The sequence below is a fragment of the Felis catus genome, chromosome A1 (assembly GCF_018350175.1).
Source record: "Felis catus isolate Fca126 chromosome A1, F.catus_Fca126_mat1.0, whole genome shotgun sequence".
Lineage (NCBI taxonomy): Eukaryota > Metazoa > Chordata > Mammalia > Carnivora > Felidae > Felis > Felis catus.
This window is the reverse complement of record NC_058368.1, coordinates 22,242,521-22,263,282: the sequence shown is the minus strand read 5'-3', so window position 1 is coordinate 22,263,282 and position 20,762 is coordinate 22,242,521. Positions and strand designations below refer to the sequence as shown.

The window sequence follows — 20,762 nt, the reverse complement described above, 5'->3', positions numbered from 1 at the left end:
TAACTTACATTATACTAGTTTTAGTAATATTTTCTGTGCCTCATGAACTTAATTTTTGAATAACACATGTAACAATCCATATTTCTGTGAATTGAACTGCTTCCTGCAAAATAATAAGAATGTCTTTTAATTAAGACTAAACTTCCTGTGGTATTGGTTCTTTCTACTCTTTGTGTGTTATAATGTTATTACTGGACCAGTAAACACATTTAAAATGCTTAATTAAAAGCAAATTATCAATGTAAGCCAAAGTCTGTAACAGAGTTACAGAGATATTTCATTTCAATAAAGCCATGCAGATTCGTCTAGGAAGCTGCACACATAAAGAAAATTAGGTCATTTCCAGGAAACTCAAAATTTGTTTCTGACAAATTACATAAACACTTACTTAGTGAAGCTAGGATACCTGCCGTGTCCATGATACCCAAATGTTAAACATTACCTCGTAGCTGATTGAACATAATTCTTCACCTTCCAGGAAACAAATGGGATATGATATACAGTGGAGCTACTAGGGAACATCTTTGTGATCGACTAAATCCAGGCTGTTTCTATCGTTTACGAGTTTACTGCATCAGTGATGGAGGACAGAGTGCGGTAATACTTACATCTAGATTTTTTTTTTCAAGTTTGGGTCAAATAAGATGGAATCACCAGATGCCACCTCAAATATTGAAATGTATCCAAAGTAATTTCTGTAATTTAGGTGATTAATTTATAGTGATCAGAATATTCTGTAACTTATAGTGATAAAAATATTCTAAAATAGTACATGGCTTATAATCAGTATTCAGTGAATATCTATTGTCTGGTTGTTGTTTAGCTTTGCAACAACAGATATACAAAAATACTGCAGAAAAATTTATAAAGGTAAATTTTAGGATGATGTTCAATAGCCATACCTAACAGAAATAAAAATAAAATAATTGTAGACTGATTGCTCTATAAATTATGTGTATCAGGACAAACCATAATCATTTACTGTTTAAACACAGATTCTAGTAATTACTTATTTCAGGAAAGTTGGCAATTATTTTTATTACTAGAGAATTTATCACTAACCTAAATGGACTTAAAGTGTGCCATTGATTATATATGAGATATTTGTAATGTTCTAGAGAGGTAATTTTTTTAATAGGAGTGGTATTTTTTTAATGAATTTAAGAATGGGTTCGTGGAGCATTAATAACTGTCATTTTTCAAATGGAATTTAATGCAATGAAGTTACCTTTTTTAAAAATGAATTTAGGGGCGCCTGGGTGGCGCAGTCGGTTAAGCGTCCGACTTCAGCCAGGTCACGATCTCGCGGTCCGTGAGTTCGAGCCCCGCGTCAGGCTCTGGGCTGATGGCTCAGAGCCTGGAGCCTGTTTCCGATTCTGTGTCTCCCTCTCTCTCTGCCCCTCCCCCGTTCATGCTCTGTCTCTCTCTGTTCCAAAAATAAATAAACATTGAAAAATGAATTTATAAGCATTTTGTTGAAAATGGAAGTATTAGGAAACTGCATGCAAGTCCTACCCAACAGGCTTGGGATCCAGTTGCTTCACTGTATCTAATAAGAACATCTTCCAGGATTAGAAAGAACAGATCCCACCCCAAAAACAACCCTAATTTTCTAATACAGTGATATAGCATTCTCATATAGGATACCTTTCTAAATAAGGTGATGACCAAATATTTATGTTTGTAAAGAATATTAAGTGTAAACCTTAATACAGTGCAGTTAAGGATATGGTACTGAGTGCATGTCAGTGTTTGTAAAAGAAGTCTTTTAAAATAAAACTAAACGATAGACATTTTTTAAATAACATCGAAACCAAGATAATACCAAATACCTGGAAAGATACCAAGCACTTGGAAAAGTTAACCTGATTTTTGAATTATTTTTAGGTGGAAAAGAAAAAGGAAAGATTTTATATGCATACATGTATATTAATATTTAGGTTAAAAATACAATATACAGTTAAAGTAACCAAAATAGTCCATACCTTCTGAAAACATGGCAAACAGTATTTACAGAATATGAAAACATCCTTAGAAGAGATTTGTGGATCCATTTGGATGAGATCAAAAATAATCTTTATTAGTCCAGTAGGTTTTGCTGAAGGTTATTTTTTTGTTGTTTTTCAATTATGGAAAGATGAAGAGTTTTTTGTTCTTTTTTTCTGGTAACTTTCTTTGTATATAGTTGTCACATAATATGTGTCTTTATTTGTTAATATAAAATCAGAGTTTTAATGATTTAATTGGGTTCTTATTTTATTTAGAACTTTATTCCTTTTCAATTGATAGTCAAGTAGAATTTCAAATTATTGATGCAGTCTTTGTGTTCGTGTTATTTTTCTTTAACAAAAGCATTCCGGTTGGGGCATTTTTGTTTTGTTATTGCTTTTGTTTTGGCAGGTATCTGAATCTTTACTTGTGCAGACTCCAGCTGTGCCTCCTGGCCCATGCCTCCCGCCCAGATTACAGGGTAGACCCAAAGCAAAAGAAATACAGTTACGATGGGGTAATTTTCATTTTGGTAATAAATTATAATGGAGTTAGTACTAAATATATTCCTTTTGTTAAATTGCATAAATCTTTCCACCTTTAGGACCCCCTCTGGTTGATGGTGGATCACCCATTTTCTGCTATGGTGTGGAGATGTCTCCTGTAGAAAAAGATGAACCCAGAGAAGTTTACCAAGGTTCTGAAGTAGAATGTACAGTGAGCAACCTTCTTCCTGGAAAGACTTATAGCTTCAGACTGCATGCAGCTAACAAAATGGGGGTAGGAAGACTCTGCTGATTGAATTATAATCACAGTGGTAGTTCACAGAACATACATAATTGCACCCATTAGTTAGCCGTTTTGCTTTCAACATGTGACTCCAAATTTTACTGTTTTTAATAAGCCTATATTGATAAATAAGAGAGAGGTCTGTATATATGATAGTTATTATAGAATCTCAGTATTTTCAAACCCCATTTATAATTTGTGACACTCGGAACTTTAGCTGGGTTGAAGTTTGCCTTTCAGGTGATGCTAATAGGGTTTACTTAATAAGTTGAGTAAGAACAAAACTATTAGATGAAATACTTTGGATAATTAAGTTTTTTGAGGCTGGTTATATACAGCATTTATTTTATTTGGCTACTAATTGTGATTCATTTTTTGCCTAAGGAAAAGATAACATATTTTAAGCATTTCTGGCTTTATGTGACTTTTTAAAAAGTATTCTCTGTGTATCTGTACAGTTCCGTAAAATGGACAAAACAGGTGGTATCTCCATTGTACAGCTGAGGAGGCTGGGGCTCAGAAAAACTAAACATCTTGTCCACAGTCACCCAAATAAGAAGTGACAGAGATAAGCCACAGATTCAGGGCTGTCAGACTCCAGAGCCAAAGCCCCTTCCACTCAACCAGGACATTTCTCATCTCTGCATTAAAACAGATTCTCTCAGGACAAAGCAGTAATTTCTTGTCTTAGTTGAATAACATTATGTTTCCTTACTCTATAATTTCACAAAATTAAACTGCCAAGTCTCTCCCCTCCCATTACTTCATATGTTAGTGAACTTTACTATTTTATGTCCCATTCTCCAACTAAGTTCAGTATCTGTATCTGTAAACTTATCTTAAAATTTCTTGTGTCAGTCCTTTTTGGCAGTTCTTACATAAGTCATAGTGTTCTGTCTGAAGTTATCATCTTGTCAGCCCCACAAGGCTGCAGTACACTGGGATAGCATCTTTAATACTTACTTAATCTGTATTTTCAGGATTCTGATAATTTGTGACAATCATTGTAAATAATTTGCTTTCTGCACTTCCAGAGAGTATACATTTTATACCCTTTTTAAAGCTATTCTAAATTTTAAGATATAATTTATGCCTACCATTTTTCATGCCTTTAATTGGTATCCTTTCCTTCACTCCTCATATAATTTCTCCTGACTTATTCCATGTACCTAATTCCCTAATGCCCTGCCCTTCTTACAAAATCAGTCATGAAGGAAAAAGGAAAAGGAACAAGAGAAAAAAGTTACAGTAAATGAAACTTAAAAATACCTGACATAGTAACTTCCATAATCATTAAATCTTTTTCCTTTCTATGAATGCTTTTAGAGTTCTATTATGACCAGTCAGTCTTGAAGGAGAAGGATTATGCACTTATTTATGTATGTGAATATTTATGGAGAGCTGTGCAATTTGTGGGTGAAAAATGAAAATGCTGGTTATGTTTGTTTTTCTAGTTTGGACCATTTTCAGAAAAATGTGATATTACTACAGCCCCTGGACCACCAGATCAGTGCAAGCCCCCTCAAGTTACATGCAGATCTGCAACTTGTGCACAAGTGAATTGGGAGGTACTGTAATTCCCATTGACTTACTCTCTTAAGTAATTAGAATAGTTCATATAAAAGAATAGAGATACTATTCATTTTTTTTTAAGTTTATTCATTTATTTTGAGAGGGAGAGAGAATCCCAAGCAGGCTCCTCATTGTCAGTGCAGAGCCCAATGCGGGGCTAGAACCCACAAACCATGAGATCATGATCTGAGCTGACTGAGCCACCCAGGGGCCCCGAGATACTATTCATTTAACCTCCTAAATCATGCAAACAGTAAGGCCTACTTAAGTTCATGTGTTATAAAGTGAAATTTTTGCTTTGAAGCATTTAAGTAAGGTATATTTGCATTACAAGTATATGGTTTCTTGTTCATGATGTGCTTTGTATTTTTTCAAAGGCTTTGTCTCATTACCAAGATACTTAGCCACTGGTGAGCTTAATGTTCAGAACAAACATTCATAGGGATTAGTATAATACTATTTCTCTTGTATTTATTATTTCCACTGTGTTTTATTATGTACAGTAATAGTAATGATAATTAAATTTTCAGTTTCCTTTGAAATTTAACAAAGAAAATGTCCTTACATGATTTAACATTTATATTACTTAATAGAATTATATTGAAGTATATTTACCTTAAAATTCTTTCTAAAGTGATTTAGTCATATTTCTACTTATAATTGAAAACAAAGTTATATTTTTTTATCAGTCTTAAATTCAGGTGACCTTAATGAATAAAAATGTAATATTAAACAGTTTTAATCCCACTTGAACATTTCAAAGAAATTCAAAAGCAATTCAGTTTGATATGTGCAGGTAAAGAACATTTGTGCCTAAAAACTAATCAGTGTCAAGACTTAAGACCTTTTCCTCTTTTTAATTTAAAGATCCCTTTGAGTAACGGAACAGATGTCACTGAATATCGACTGGAGTGGGGAGGCGTTGAAGGAAGTATGCAGATGTGTTACTGTGGGCCTGGTCTCAGTTATGAGTTAAAAGGACTTTCACCAGCAACCACCTATTATTGCAGAGTCCAGGTAAAGGTGGTCCGGGCTTTGTTACTCTAGCCAGATTTTTGTGTTCTGTGAGCATTTTGATGGTCATGTTTTTTTAACTTACGGGCTCTGTTAATTTGTAGGCTCTGAGTGTTGTGGGTGCAGGCCCTTTCAGTGAAGTAGTAGCCTGTGTGACTCCACCATCAGTTCCTGCTGTTGTGACTTGTCTTCAAGAAATAAGTGATGATGATATAGAAAATCCTCATTATTCACCTTCTACATGCCTTGCAATAAGCTGGGAAAAGCCTTGTGACCATGGTTCAGAAATCCTTGCCTACAGCATCGACTTTGGAGATAAACAGCCCTTGGCAGTGGGAAAGGTTACAAGCTATATTATAGACAATTTGCAACCAGATACAACATACAGGTACACTCTAAAAACTATGTTAATTTTTGCCTAGACCAGAGAGAAACTCTAAATAGAATAATCATAACCGAATTTTTTTTTTCCTTAATGTGGCACTTAGAATACGGATTCAAGCCTTGAATAGCCTTGGAGCTGGTCCTTTCAGCCACATGATAAAATTAAAAACTAAGCCCCTCCCTCCTGACCCACCTCGTCTGGAATGTGTTGCCTTCAGCCACCAGAACCTTAAGCTGAAGTGGGGAGAAGGAACCCCAAAATCACTGTCAACAGATTCTATTCAGTACCACCTTCAGATGGAGGACAAGAATGGAAGGTAGGTGTTTGTAATTGGTTCTTCATATAGTTTCTTAGGTCTTAAGTGTATAAACTTCAATAAAAAGTAGAGGTAAACAAAATAAATTTTCAAAAACAAGGTTAGAATTTTCGTAAGAGATAATTTTAAGTGTGCTATTTTCAAAACACCAGAAGATACAATGATTTCCCGTTTGTAGCTTGTGAGCGGGATGCTGAGAGAAAAATTAAATTGGCTATTCTTTGGCTCTCTAACCCATTTACTCTTTCATGTAAAAGAAACATAATCTTTGCTACAAAACCAGCTCTTCAACACTTATTTCCAGCAGAGGCAGTTTTAACAGTACATGATTAATTGGTGTAAGGCCTCTGAGATCTTTGCGAGCACAGGTTATGTCTCACTTTCTTCCGCACCCGTCACAGGACCTTCACACTGAGTCAGTACAGTTCATTTCCTCAGTGTCAGATCTTGGTTAGACTCAGATTATTAGCCTGTCCCCTCGCTACTCAGGTTCTTGTCTATGCTGCCATCCTTTATATTTTCATTATATCCATGCCATATACTGTCCTACTAAATCATGCATTTGAATTATAATGTTACTCAAAATATTTGTAGTATAAATTATTCAAATGCAAATCTGAGGCTGTTTACTGACATTATATCCCATGTAAATAATGCCATATATCCTCCAAAGGTGTTACTGTAATATTTTAAGAATTCAAATTTTGCTTTTCACTCAGTTTATAAGAAACAATTTGCATACCTGATGGATTCAGAGCACTAGAAGTAGTTTTTCCCAAGGTTTTCCCACTTTGTTTTTTGTATTGTACGTGTTTGTATCTTAATCAGACATTCAGTAATGGAATATTCATGGTAATTGTACATAAGTACTCTCAGAAAGACTTCTACATTTAAAATAACATACAGAATTAAACATACTATATATCCAGTAAGAGCATTACACAAAGCAAACAGTACTGATCATTTTCTGTGCCTCTATGAATGTTAGTCAGCCTTTGTTCTTGGCAGAATTTTATGTACATTTGTAAAGCCCTATCTCTAGAAGGAGGTTCTTTGCCACAGATTTTCTGTGTAGCCATTTATCTTTAATGTATGTTATTATCATTGGATGAATTCTTTAAATTAGTTTCATCCCCTTTCTAGCATTTACATTGCATTAGGGTAATGCAAGAAGGTTTCCTGGAAATGGATCTAATTAATGTTTGTTGGAAATGGAGTAGAATAAAGATTTCCATTATTATTAGGCTGTATTCTATTACAGAATGTTAAGCTTAGTTAATATTTAGCATCTGGAGAGTTGTAGGGTGTGAATATGGCTGCTGGCTGTGGAAAATATATTTAAGAAACCTTTTATGGTGTTGTAAGTTTACTATATAAATTTAATAAATTAAATCAATTTAATATCTTTAGTTATACTCTTTACCTTTGATTTCTCACAACTACTTACATTTGCTGTGGGATAATATCAGAATGCTATTTCAGCTGTTTCCTGACTACAGGTTTTATCATTGTTTCACTTTTCCAATAGTGGTTGCAACTCTTTTTTTTCCCCTATCCTTTAAAAAAAAATTGGGAGACTAAAAAGGCCAGGCTTATCTAATTACTGCTTCTTAGAAATACTGTTACTTCAGGTCATTAACTATTTCTTCATTTTTAACCTTGACTGCAGTTTTCAGACTCTTTAGAACTATGTGAGCATTCCATTATTCATTCCCCAATTTCCAAAAATTTTCAAACAGCCAATCAAAAATATTGGGGAACATTGAACTTATAGGTGACATATATGATGTTAAACTTTCCCATCAAACAGTTCAGGTGGATAATTTATGGCTAATTTTATATTCTTTCATACTGCTATATAAATCTCTAGAAAACATCACCAGTCATCTAAAATTATACCTGGAAATTGAAGATTTTCTTTTTTATAATAAATTATATGCCTAAGACTGTAATGAAAATTGTCATGTTCTGAGTATCTTTAAAAATGTATCTTTAAAAAATGGCAATCAGAAACGAAACTGTACCAGAAGCCTGAAAAGTTAACAATGATTGGATATAAAACTTAACAATAAATTTTCAGGAAACCATGTCAAAATTAGGAAATTTACCAATCCTATGATTTTCATCATTTGATGAAAAAAATATTTATTTGGAGTGACATTAATGTCTAGGAGCAATTTATACTTCTGAATAGTGTCCCAGCTCTACTTTTTTAGTAGTTTTTAAAAATTTTTTGTAGTGTAGTCAAGGTTTATTTTTAATAAGAGTCATTTCCATTTTAGGTTTGTATCCTTATATAGAGGTCCATGTCATACATACAAAGTACAAAGACTTAATGAGTCAACATCCTATAAATTCTGTATTCAAGCTTGTAATGAAGCAGGGGAAGGTCCTCTCTCTCAAGAATATATTTTTACTACTCCAAAATCTGTCCCAGCTGCCTTGAAAGGTAAGTTATACATCATTATTTTTTTTAGTAATAAATTTTAAATGGATGTTCATAAACAATTTTATGTGCTATTATTACAATTTATTGTCCAATATGTGTCCAACATAAATTATAAAAAAGAAATTATATAGACAAGCCTATCTACTGAGAGTTTTACTCAAAATAGAAGCTCTTTTATCTAGCACATTGATACTCAGATGAGCACTGGGTTTTGTCACTATTTTTAATAATCTAGCATAAAAATACTAAACTGAATAGATATACTGGTTTTCTAATAGGGTCATTTAATGTTTCTGCTGTTGTTACTAAGGAGAAAAGTCACAGGGGCACCTGGGTGGCTCAGTCGAGTCGGTTAAGTGTCCGACTTCAGCTCTGGTCGAGATCTCACAACTCGTGAGTTCAAGCCCCGCATCAGGCTCTGTGCCAACAACTTGCAGCCTAGAGCCTACTTCAGATTCTGTGTCTCCTTCTCTCTCTGCCCCTCTACCACTTGTGCACTCTCTTTCTCTCTCTCTCTCTCTCTCTCTCTCTCTCTCTCTCTCAAATAAAAATATTAAAACAAAAATTTTTTAAAGAAAAATCACAAACTCAAATTGTTTTGAGTTGTTACTGTTTCATTCATTCATATTTCGGGGAGAGAGCCAGGTTGTCTGTTAAGCACAACATAAATACATTCTTAGTTAAATTGAATTATTTTTTTAATGCTTATTCATTTTTGAGAGAGAGACAGCACAAGCAGGAGAAGGGTAAAGAGTGAGAGGGAAACACAGAATCTGAAGCAGGCTCCAAGCTGTTGGCACAGAGCTCGATACAGAGCTTGAACCCATAAACTGCAAGATCACGACCTGAGCTGAAGTCGGACACTCAACTGACTGAGCCACCCAGGTGCCCCTAGTTAACTTGAACTTTTAAATCTTAATTTACACACTTTCAGTTGTATGTACAAATATCTTTAAAATTAATTTTTAGATGGGTTCTTTTTTTTTTTTTTTTTTTTTTTTTTTTTTTTTGAGAGAGAGCGAGCGAGCAGGGGAGAGGATCTTAAGCAGGTTCCACACTCAGTGCAGAGTTCAACAGGGGGGTGGTTGATCCTATGACCCTGGGATCATGACCTGAGCTGAAATCAAGAGTCAGACACTCAACTGACTAAGCCACCCAGGCACCCCTAGAAGGGTTCTTATTTTAAAACGACCCTGACTGGGGCGTCTGGGTGACTCCGTCAGTTGAGCATCCAACTCGATTTCAGCTCAGGTCACGATCTCACCATTTGTGGGATCAAGCCCAGTCTCCGGCTCTGCACTGACAGCATGGAGCCTGCATGGTTTTCTCTCTCCCTCTGTCTGCCCCTCCCCTGCTTGCTCATTCATATTCTGTCTCTCTCTCTCTCTCAAAATAAACCTTTAAAAAATAAAATGACCCTGGCAAGGATTACACTTTGTGTATTTAGCCAAAATCGCTAACATTCCTCACACAGAGGACAAATCACACAGATTTCTAGTACAGTTTCCTGGATCATGTACTTGAAATATGTCATTTATTAAGCAGATCCATAGTCAGCAGGACTGTTCTTGACAAACTTTCTAATAATGTTGATGGAGTTTTACTGAGTCATTTTTCTGTTCTCTCATCCAGTTTAGTGTGTACTAACCTTAAGAAGATTGCTGATTTTAACCCTCTGTATCCCAACATGGAGTGAAACAGTCTTATGTCAAGCAGCTAGGAGCATTTTTCAACTTACCCTCTTAGGAGATTTCTTAAATTACAAAATGTCATGTTCTAGTTATGCCCTTAGAAGCATCATTGACATTGTTTTAGAATTGCCATAACCTCTCTATTGGCCTTTTAGCTCAATGAAAACAGTGCTTCCCTTGACAGATCCTTTAGTCAGTCTGGCCATTGTGGCACCCGTAGATTATACGGCCTGGAGACAATAAGGATGGAACATTAACCATTTCTCTGCAAATTTCAAAAATTCATTGATATTTATTTCAAGTATATAACTGGGTTTTAAATGTTTGTTGATTTTGATTAAAACAAGTGTCTGTGTGATGTGCCAAATTAAAAATCAAGTAGAGTAGATTTTATTTGTATTTGTTCTCTACAGCTCCCAAAATAGAGAAAGTAAATGATCACATTTGTGAACTTACATGGGAGTGTTTACAGCCAATGAAAGGTGATCCAGTTATTTACAGTCTTCAAGTTATGTTGGGAAAAGATTCAGAATTTAAACAGGTATGTGCTAAAATGTAATTCTGTGGATACTTATTTTTATTTCTCATTTTAATGCACTTGGCAATGCAAGATTTGACTGTCTTTATCTTCTAATTTAAAAACATTTATTTAGTACTTACCATGTTCCAAAGATTATAACTACACAGTATCTCAGGATTCAGAATATTTTAAGTGTGAACTATATATTTAACAGATTATTCATTGATTTGGCAAGAATGTATTTAACTGTATGCCAGGCACTCAGGATATATAACGCTGTACAAAAAGTTCTTGCCTCTGTGGAGCTTACATTCAGTAGAAAAAGAGGTACTAAAAGCAAACGTATCTTAGATATAATCTATATCAGTATATCTTAGAGAGTGATAAGTACAGTGGAGAAAAAATAAAACTGGGTAACAGGAATAGGCTGTCATTGCGGGTAGAGACAGCTAGTACTATTTCATACAGGGCAATCAGGTGACAATGGAACAGAGACCCAAAGGAGGTGAATATGGGGAGAACAGTGTTCCAAGAAGAGGAAGCAGTAGGTGTGCAAAAACATGCTTGTTAAATTTAATGAACAAGGAGGCCAATATGGGGTTGTGTGAGCAATGGGAAAAATAATAGATGAAGTCAAGTAGTTAATGGTAAAGGGGGTCTGTGAGTGGTATAAAGATCACGTAGGGCATTATAGGCCATACTGTGACTTTCACTCCATGTAAAGTGAGAAACCAGTGGAGGATTTTGACCAGAGTGGTCACATTATCAGTCACGAGGTCATTTTGGCTAGAATGGGACACAGGTAGAAGCAGAGGACATTAGGGAGGCTTCTGTCATCATCATCATCATCATCATCATCATCATCATCATCATATTACTACTACTACTGTTATTATTATTATAATGCAGTGTTGTAAATATGACAATATTCAGTCATTATGGAAGCCTAGCAGAAGTGTCACCTACATGGCTGAGAAATTTCAAAGATGTCTTCCTGGTAGATGATGAATAGCGATGAGATGAAGTAGGAAGCTGCCAGTGTTCACTGTAACTTTTTTTTTTTCCACTGTAACTTTTATAAAGAAGTTGTTTTTATGCAACTCAAAAGCCTAATTTCTATAAACACTGCATCTGATTCTCCCTTTTCTGTGTCAACCTTCTTTATTTTTAGTGCTCTTAAAAGTGAGGTTGTTTTCTTTTGAGTGTCTTGTATTTTCTTTTCCCACTAGAAAATTAGTCATTCATCAGTTTTATTTCAGTCTCATACTGTTATAGCTATTAGTAATAGAATATTTATCTTTTTTTCTTTAAAGTTTATTTTATTTATTTTGAGAAAGAGCACGAGCAGCGGAGGGGCAGAGAGAGAATTCCAAGTAGGCTCCATGCTGTCAATGCAGAACCCAACGTGGGGCTCAAACTCACAAACCCTGAGATCATGACCTGAACTGAAATCAAGAGTCAGGCACTTAACCAACTGAGCCACCCAGGCACCCCATAATATTTTTTCAATATAAATCTAATTTTTTCTTTCAAGTTGTAAGTATAGAAGTGCAATTTCTTTTTTTTATTTTTTTATTTTTATTTTTTAATGTTTATTTTTGAGAGAGAAAGAGAGGGGAGGGGCAGAGAGAGAAAGGGAGACACAGAATCTGAAGCAGGCGCCAGGCTCTGAGCTATCAGCACAGAGCCCAACGTGGGGCTCAAATCACGACCTGGGCCGAAGTCCAGCACTTAATTGACTGAGCTACCCACGTGCCCTTAGAAGTGCAGTTTCTTAAGTGAAATTACAAAAGGCTCCACAAAGAGTCAGATTAAATTTGGCATATGATTATTTTTCTTTATTAAGCCATCTGCAATTGACATTATAATCAGATTTGAATATAATTTACAGATAAGCAGGTTTCCTTCCAAGGAGGAAGCAAAATTAATATTACAAAAATGTAATTGCATTATATTTTTAAAGGAAATAGGGACCCCAGATTTGAGTAGTATATGAATTTTAATAAACATACCACTACATGAAACAGCAATACTAATTCTAATTTAACTTAAAAGCTAAATCAATCCTGTCATCACTTTCACTTACTTTAGATTGTAAGCATGCTATAAAACTTAAAATACTGATTTCCTTAGAACATCATCATATATATGCTTATCTGAATCTCTTAAATGTTGATTGGCAAGTTATACTCCAAAAGTTTGAAGGGTTTTTTAAGAATTCAGGTTCATTCATGGAATTTAATATTTTACATAAAATTTATTTGATAATCAATACGTATGAATTAAATACTATGTTTAAAGAATTATGGGGGGTGGTTATGGTATTAATAGGTTACTGTTTTGATTTTAAGAAAGTTGTTTAGAACATAACAAGCAAGCAAAAATTTTATAGTCATGACATTTTACATAGCCAAACAAATAAAAGGTCATGATAAAGATAAAACCTATTTTACAAAAAGGAATGATTTATTCCACCTGGACTTCTGGAATATTTTCTAAAAGGAGTGCCATTTAAGTAAGAGGAGGCATGGCGGCACTGGTGAGCTTAGAAGGAAGGAACCATGAACTTAAGTGTGACTTGAGTAAGACTCAAGAATGGAGTATGTGGCTAAAGAGGCCAGGTCCTGGTGGGTCTTATTCCACAGCAGTAGGAACAGCTGATGTTTTTAAGAAGGGATTATTATTTATAAGTTGCGGGTTGAGTTTCTAAACGAGCCTATAAAAAATCTGTTTAACCTATAATATTGCTGGGATTGGGGGTCTAGAAGCAAATTCGCCTGGCAGCAAGTACTTATGATGCTGGGCTAAACTTAAAAGTTTGGGACAAAGAAGGGAAGAATAGAAACACATTGATTTTGTTGTATTCTTCCCTTTCTTCATCCCTCTTTGATCAGCTTTAAGAAAACCCTTTGCTGCCTTCTTGCTACTCGGTGCCCCTTTCTGTAGGACCTCACCTAAAACTGCCCCGTTCTCTACAATACACTCTCCCTCTGACTCGTGCCTCCATGTCTGACACACATCATAACTCCCATATACACAGGGTAGCTGACCTTAGCGGCATTAGGAGAAAAACTATTTGCTTGGGAAGATTCATACCAAAGGCAAGTATCTACGGGTTCTGTAATCCCCTCAGAGGTGTATACATTTTTAAAAGCAAGTAAGTGCTCTTTTACCAAAATGACATTTTGAGTAGTATAAAAGATGAAGTAAAAAATACTGGGGGAAAATAGAGTCACTTTCACAACAGATCAACCAACCTGGGAGTCTGTACCTAAGACACTTTTGTGTCACAGCTCATTATGTTGCAAGTACCAGGAAAACCAACTCAGACTGGTGCAATCAAGTGTAAATCCTCTGAGGGAGATGCCTGAAGGTAAGCAGGCTTCAGGATTCTGTGATTCAGAAGCTCAATGAAGTTGTCAGGGGCATGGTTTTTCTCATAGTCTTCAGTGGCTGCCCGTAGCCATAAGGAACTTACTGTCCCTCATTCACATTCAGGGAAAAGAAAGCACTTAGATTGCAAAGCCATTCCTGAATGAATGACTGTTTCAGGGTTTAAGCCAACCAGAGGCCTGCTCTGGAGTTAATGAGGCCAGCTTCTCCCAATACATGGATTGGATAAGGGAGAGTTTGATACCCCATCAAAAATGTTGGTAGTGTTGGGAGAATGGATGCTGTGACAGTGGCCTGTTGGATTCTGTACAACTTCTTTTATTCTTTAACTTCTGAACTTACATTCCCAAAAACTCCTCAGAGTGGCATACAGACCTCATGAACCTGAATGTCATAAGAGCTGGGACCGTGATTGTTTTCCTTTTTTGTTGTTGTTTGTTTGTTTAAGTTCTAAGTGGTACTTATGCACAATAAACTTAACTGCTCTGGAATCTCCAAGTTCACTTATAACTCCCTCAGCAATAAGAGAGGGGAAGGATACAGACAAGAGCTATGTGGCTGTCTACATTCATTAGTTTTAAGGGGTTTTTACTATTCTCTTTATGTATTGATCACTACGAAATAAGTATCTGCAATAGTATATTCACAGATTACAGAGGGTGACATGACAATATGTAACAAATTACATGGCAACAGATGCCTTACTATGTGTCATAAGGAATAATTACTTTTAAATGTAATCAGATGGGTAATAACCATAAGGAAAGGTTTAAACAAGTCTGTACTTGGCCTAAAAACAATGTATTGTTAAAATCATTGTCTAATACTAACTGCTATAAATAATATATACTGTGCATATTACTCAGGATAAAATCAGATTGTGGATGTGTAACATCCACAAAAAGTTGAAATAGTTAAACAGATTGTTCCTTTATAATGATAACTTCAGAAGTGGTTATCTTTGATAGTAAAAATGTTCACTCATCCTTAAAAGATAACAAAGGACTGGGGTACCTGGGTGGCTTAGTTGGTTGAGCGTCCGACTTTGGCCCAGGTCATGATCTCACAGCTTGTGAGTTCGAGCCGCGCGTCAGGGTCTGTACTAACAGCTCAGAGCATGGAGCCTGCTTCAGATTCTGTGTCTCCCTCTCTCTCTGCCCCTCCCCTGCTATGCTCTGTCTCTCCTGTCTCAAAAATAAACATTAAAAAATTAAAAAAATAACAAAGGACTATTTTATATTTTTGTATGAGTACTTGGTGAATTCATCTAGCCAACCAAATAGGCTTTTAGAATGTAGATATGGAGAGAAACTGGTTTCATTTTTATTGGTCCCTGTTCTACAGTTGTTATTTTCTTCATGCTGTGACATATTCACAAAGCTAAAATAAGGACAAATACCAATTTATGAAAACCTAAACATTCTTTAAAAATTTTCCTGTAAAATTCTGTTGCAATTGGCATAAGTTCTTAGCCAGCTAAACATGCACAAACATCATAAGCTTAAATTTAGTATGCATTTCTCAATTAAAATGCAAAGTGAAAACCATAATCTCTTACCTGCCATTTTAACTGTAAATCTGCATTAATATTTGCCATACTTATCCTATAAAATGGATAGTTTATTGATAGCAAATATAAAGAACTCTTTTTTTGTTTTATTTTAACTATATGTAATTATAAGTCATCTGTGAGTAATAGCTACAGGCCAAAAATTACGAATTTTTGAGTTTTACTTGCCCTTTTCTGTTTACTAAGATCACAACAATCTTCCCTTGTCAGTAGGAACTGGGGGACTGGAAATGGTGTTTTTCATCGTAATTTTTATTTCTCAGTCTCAGACCTAACTAACCCTCCTTATCTCAAGCTTCAGTCTTAGATATATGAACATTTTTATAAATTAGCTTTAGCAAGTTTATCTGTTTTCTTCAGTCCTGTATCTGCAGTCACCTATAAGATGGCTCTTTGTTTAGATATCCTTCTAACATCTGAAACACAAAATTGAAAACTTGACCTCATTATCTTTCCTCCCAATCTCTCCTCTCCAAACTCTTCACTTCATCATTGTCAAAAATACTAACATAGTTTTGGTCCCCAAGCTTTTTTGAACCCTTGAAAGAATTTTTTTTTTGCCTGCCAACTTATTCAAATAAAAATCATTTCTAAAAGTGATCCATAAAAACTATACTAACACCTCATATCCCTGTGTTTTCCATACAAGAGCCCCTATCCTGCCCAGCTCCTTCAATCCCTCATTCAGCTTTATGATTAAGAGTCCTCAAACACTGTTTAAATATCAGATAGATAGATAGATAGATAGATAGATAGATAGATAGATAGATAGATGCCACAGTTTCCAACTAGTGTTCTGAACATATTCCTCCTGTCTGTCAAATCTCTTCACCTATCACCCTCATACCATGTGTTGAATTTTTTCCTGTAACTATGTTACCATGCCCATTTAGAGACAAATGGAAAGTAAAGAAAATTTTAAAGAGAAATAAATGCCACCCATTATATACATATGACAAATACATATTTTTTATTTTTACTATTTTGGGCTCATCGTATGTGTACTTTTTGACACTGCTTTCTAATACTGTCTTCTGATTTACTGACGTTACTCCTTTTACCACAGTCCAGACATGAACATTACTACATTTACACCCCTTGTATTGCTCATCTGCATCCTCAGAACTAATGTATATTTATCATTTTCTTTGCTTCATCATCTAAGTCTTACTTCCTTCAGTAAAAGCTCCTTTATATATTCGCAGCATCCACTGATACATTTTGATGTATACATGGTCAATAATTCACTAATCTAGCGTCCTTTACCTATTACGTGCTGGATTCCAAAGACACAAAATGAGACAAAGCTCTTACCTTGCTCCTTTGGAAGCAAATCAATACGTAAAAATTAGATTTACAACATAGATACCAATGAGGCAGCTAAAATTGCTTGAAAGAATGCTACCTCAGGTTTGGGTTGATCCAACTTACAGCCCACCAACTAGCTGGAAAAACTCAGTTGGGCAGTCACTAATGAGCCTTGGTTTTCTCATTGATAGAATGAGGGAAGGAACTCATTAGTAGAAATGATAGCTTCCATATAGTTTTTTTTTTTTTAATGCGTATTTATTTTTGAGAGAGACAGAATGCAAGCAGGGGAGGGGCAGAAAGAATGCCTGACACAGGGCTCCAACTCACGAGCTGTGAGATTCTATTCTGACCTGAGCTGAGCTGAAGTCAGATGCTTAACCAACTGAGCCACCCAGGGACCCCCGATAGTTTCCATATATTGAACATGTGCTATGTGCTGGGCACTGTGCTAAGTGCTTTCACAAATACTTGTTTCATTCTTATAATTACCATACAAGATAATAATATGCTTACTGTACTAAGGTAACTGGTCTAAGATCACATAGAGTGTGAAGTAGCAAAACAGTGCTTGGACCCAGGGGTGATCAGTTCCAGTAGATAACACTCTGAATCATTAGCACACTCTTGAAAATCCATGGCATTCTATTCTTGTTCTTTCCTTTCTAAGGGATGGTCAGAGGAGTTGAGTTTTAACATCCAATTCTGTGTTTGTAAGTGATTTCTTAAAGTTTATGAAATAATTTGCCATAGACACCTATAGAAAGTTCCCCTTATTCATTCATTCATCATTTCAGCAAATGTTTGAAATTGACAGAAACCACTTTTGCAAAGATCTAATGAAGGAGCATGGTTTCTCCTTTCATGGAATGGTTTCACAAAAGTTTGACTTCTTACAGTTGAAGAAACTGGGGAAATGCCTGTGGGCTGAATTAGCTTGTTCTGTAGCTACTTTGGAGGCAAATCTCTCCTTAACTGGTCTGTAAGTTCTGTGAGGATGGATGTCACATCCTCACTTTTCCAGTTTCTCTTGCCCTTAAACGGTGGATAAGCTCTTTAATGTAAAGTTAGGTATTTTTTAAATGTCATTAAAAAGTTCAAAGGAGTGGCATTTCACTAGCTTTCATGTCAGAAATACTTCTAAAACTAGCCAGTTGTAAAATGGGTTTTCTGCCTAGCCTTCACACATAATCCTTCTTTACCATCTTATTAACAGATTTACAAAGGTCCCGACTCTTCATTCCGGTATTCAAGCCTTCAGCTGAACTGTGAATATCGTTTCCGTGTGTGTGCCATTCGCCAGTGCCAAGACCCTGTGGGGCATCAGGACCTAGTAGGTCCCTACAGCACAACAGTGCTCTTCACCTCTCAGAGGACTGACCCACCAGCCAGCACCGACAGAGACACTGTGGAGAGCACGAGGACCCGGCGGGCGCTGAGTGATGAGCAATGTGCCGCAGTCATCCTCGTGCTGTTTGCTTTCTTTTCCATTTTGATTGCCTTTATCATTCAGTACTTTGTAATCAAGTGAAAATATAACTTTATTTTTTAATACTGTATTACATTTTATTTTGTCATGTACTAAAATTATTTCTGTATTGCTTTTACAAAAACAGTGGCATTTAGCACTGGCATTGAGACTATAATACATCATTTTTTGCCATTTTCAATGCTTATATCATTAGGTAGAGGCTGGCACCTTATTAGAATGCAAGCCACAGAAATAGCAATTTTTGGTTTTTTGGTTGGGACTTTTTTCTTTCCTTTTTTTTCTTTTTTCTTTTTTTTTTTTTACATGCCTTCTTGTAAAACATATTTTCTAAGAGGCAACAATATATAATTGGTATATTGACCAGTCAGCATGAGTGTAACAGTGACAACCTGATCTGTTTGTTTTAAAGATATTACCTAGTGAAAAATTCAAAATGATGAAAATTTACACTAACATGCTATAAAAAAAAAAATGTTAAAGTCTGATGCTGTGAAAGCAATCTAGTGCTATATTTCTACCTCCTCATTTGTCTTAATTATTTGGTAAGTGGGATTATGATGAATAACTGGAGGGGCTTAGCAGACAAAAACTGGATGAAAGAATATGCATGAAAAAAAGAAACTTCTTGTTTGATAAATGTGGAGTTCTTCATTACAAGTATATATTCATGAATTCACAGATAAGTCACTTAAAGAAAGCACAGACAGTTTACTTGGCCTAAAAATATTTTAATGTTTACTTAAAAAGCACCTCTTCAAGTCTTGAGAACATGGAAGAGAACAGAGGGCTTATAGATACTTTTTAAAAAGTAATCATACTCAACTCTGAAATTTCAAACCTACTTAATCTGGTTTTTGTGAGCCTTTGAACTATATGTGTGTGTATAAGGACATACGCACGTACATATACGGCATATATATAAACTATACATACCAAGTGTAAAAATACACACACACACACACACACACACACACACACACACACACACACTCACTCCATGTATCTGGTACAGGCTAATTTTGAAGAACTCCCATAAGTTTTGCTGCTTCTCCCATAACTACTGCCATCACCATCAGAATTCATAATCAAACCTAACCTTTTTGTTTGGGGCACCAAATCTGAAGACAAAATTAATTTGCACCAGTAAACTTCAAGCTGCTTTCTTTCTTGAAAAACTAATGTTTAATGTAATGTCTGTCTGGATACTGTTCCAAATTGTTGATTGCATGTGGTTAATGTTGCATTAGAGCACTTTGCAATTGCATAATTCATTAATGTTTTGTGAGCTTGCATTTGTGAGTTATTGGATGATCAGATTGAATTTTGTCAAGTATCACGTTGTACATCTTGCATAGATGTCAATGACTGCCAGTAATAATAGTTTGTAATGAAACTATCTAAAATTCTTGTTTTATCACATCTGTTATCTGTAAAACACTTGTAACTAGCCTTTTTAATTTATTATTTGAATTTTAGGATAGTGAATCACTAATTTTTAGTTGCTGAGGGTAGCATTTTAGTGATTACTAAGCACTTCTGTCAGTCTTTGAAAACAGGACCTATGTTTTGTGCTTTGAAGATCTCTGAAGAATTTCTCTTATATTAGAAATGGGCATGTATTGTAATTGTTTTATGTCAAATGATCTGTGCTGTAGAAAAAAACATTAACCTTTGTTCAAAAAAGAAATGGATAAACTTGGCCTTTCCAAGTGTTAAGAATGATCTGTCACTATAATATACTGTATGTTTACATTTTATTTAAATTTAATCTCATGTATAGGCTAACTTTCCCCCAAAACAACAGTGATTGCGATTATTTTCTAGAAACTTCTTAAAAGTGCCACATTTGGCAGTACAAATGAGTTTGAGTGTAATAGCCCAGAGATTTCTATATAGTTGAATGTCTAAAATGGTAAAATATGCCACTGTGGCAGTTACAGTGGCTTATGTTTTTCATAGTAACTCAAATGAACTCCTATTTTTGATAGTAAATGTCATTTAATAGTGTACTTGCCATTTGAGCCTCGCTGCAAAATCAGTGCAGAGGAGAAAACAATTTTTAATGTAATCTTGATTTTACCTCATATACTGTACATTCCAAAAACTCTAAACTTTTTAAAGATTATAGATACACTACCAAACATATCACCTTAAAATTGTATAAGGTTGAACTTCATACAAATGAAAAAATATAATCTCATAAAAATACATAACTATGTAGCAAAAGTGTCTTTAAAATCCATGGAAAATAAAAGTTGTATCATTCTTTTTTGA

The 20,762-nt window shown here is 35.1% G+C and overlaps 1 protein-coding gene across 6 annotated transcripts in view; it reads left to right on the top strand.

Moving 5' to 3' along the window:
- FNDC3A (fibronectin type III domain containing 3A) overlaps nt 1-20,762 on the top strand; it is a 146,101-nt gene extending 125,339 nt beyond the window's left edge. For 5 of the 6 annotated variants that reach the window (XM_023251406.2, XM_023251397.2, XM_045052765.1 and 2 more), the window contains 10 exons: nt 479-597; nt 2,401-2,506; nt 2,594-2,769; nt 4,233-4,346; nt 5,218-5,367; nt 5,469-5,752; nt 5,853-6,065; nt 8,348-8,514; nt 10,619-10,746; nt 18,213-20,762. In XM_023251406.2, coding sequence (XP_023107174.1) covers nt 479-597; nt 2,401-2,506; nt 2,594-2,769; nt 4,233-4,346; nt 5,218-5,367; nt 5,469-5,752; nt 5,853-6,065; nt 8,348-8,514; nt 10,619-10,746; nt 18,213-18,527 — 1,772 coding nt within the window. In that variant the 3' untranslated portion in view covers nt 18,528-20,762. The remainder of the gene's footprint in view (nt 1-478; nt 598-2,400; nt 2,507-2,593; nt 2,770-4,232; nt 4,347-5,217; nt 5,368-5,468; nt 5,753-5,852; nt 6,066-8,347; nt 8,515-10,618; nt 10,747-18,212) is intronic. The other variant, XM_023251412.2, reaches the window with a different exon arrangement.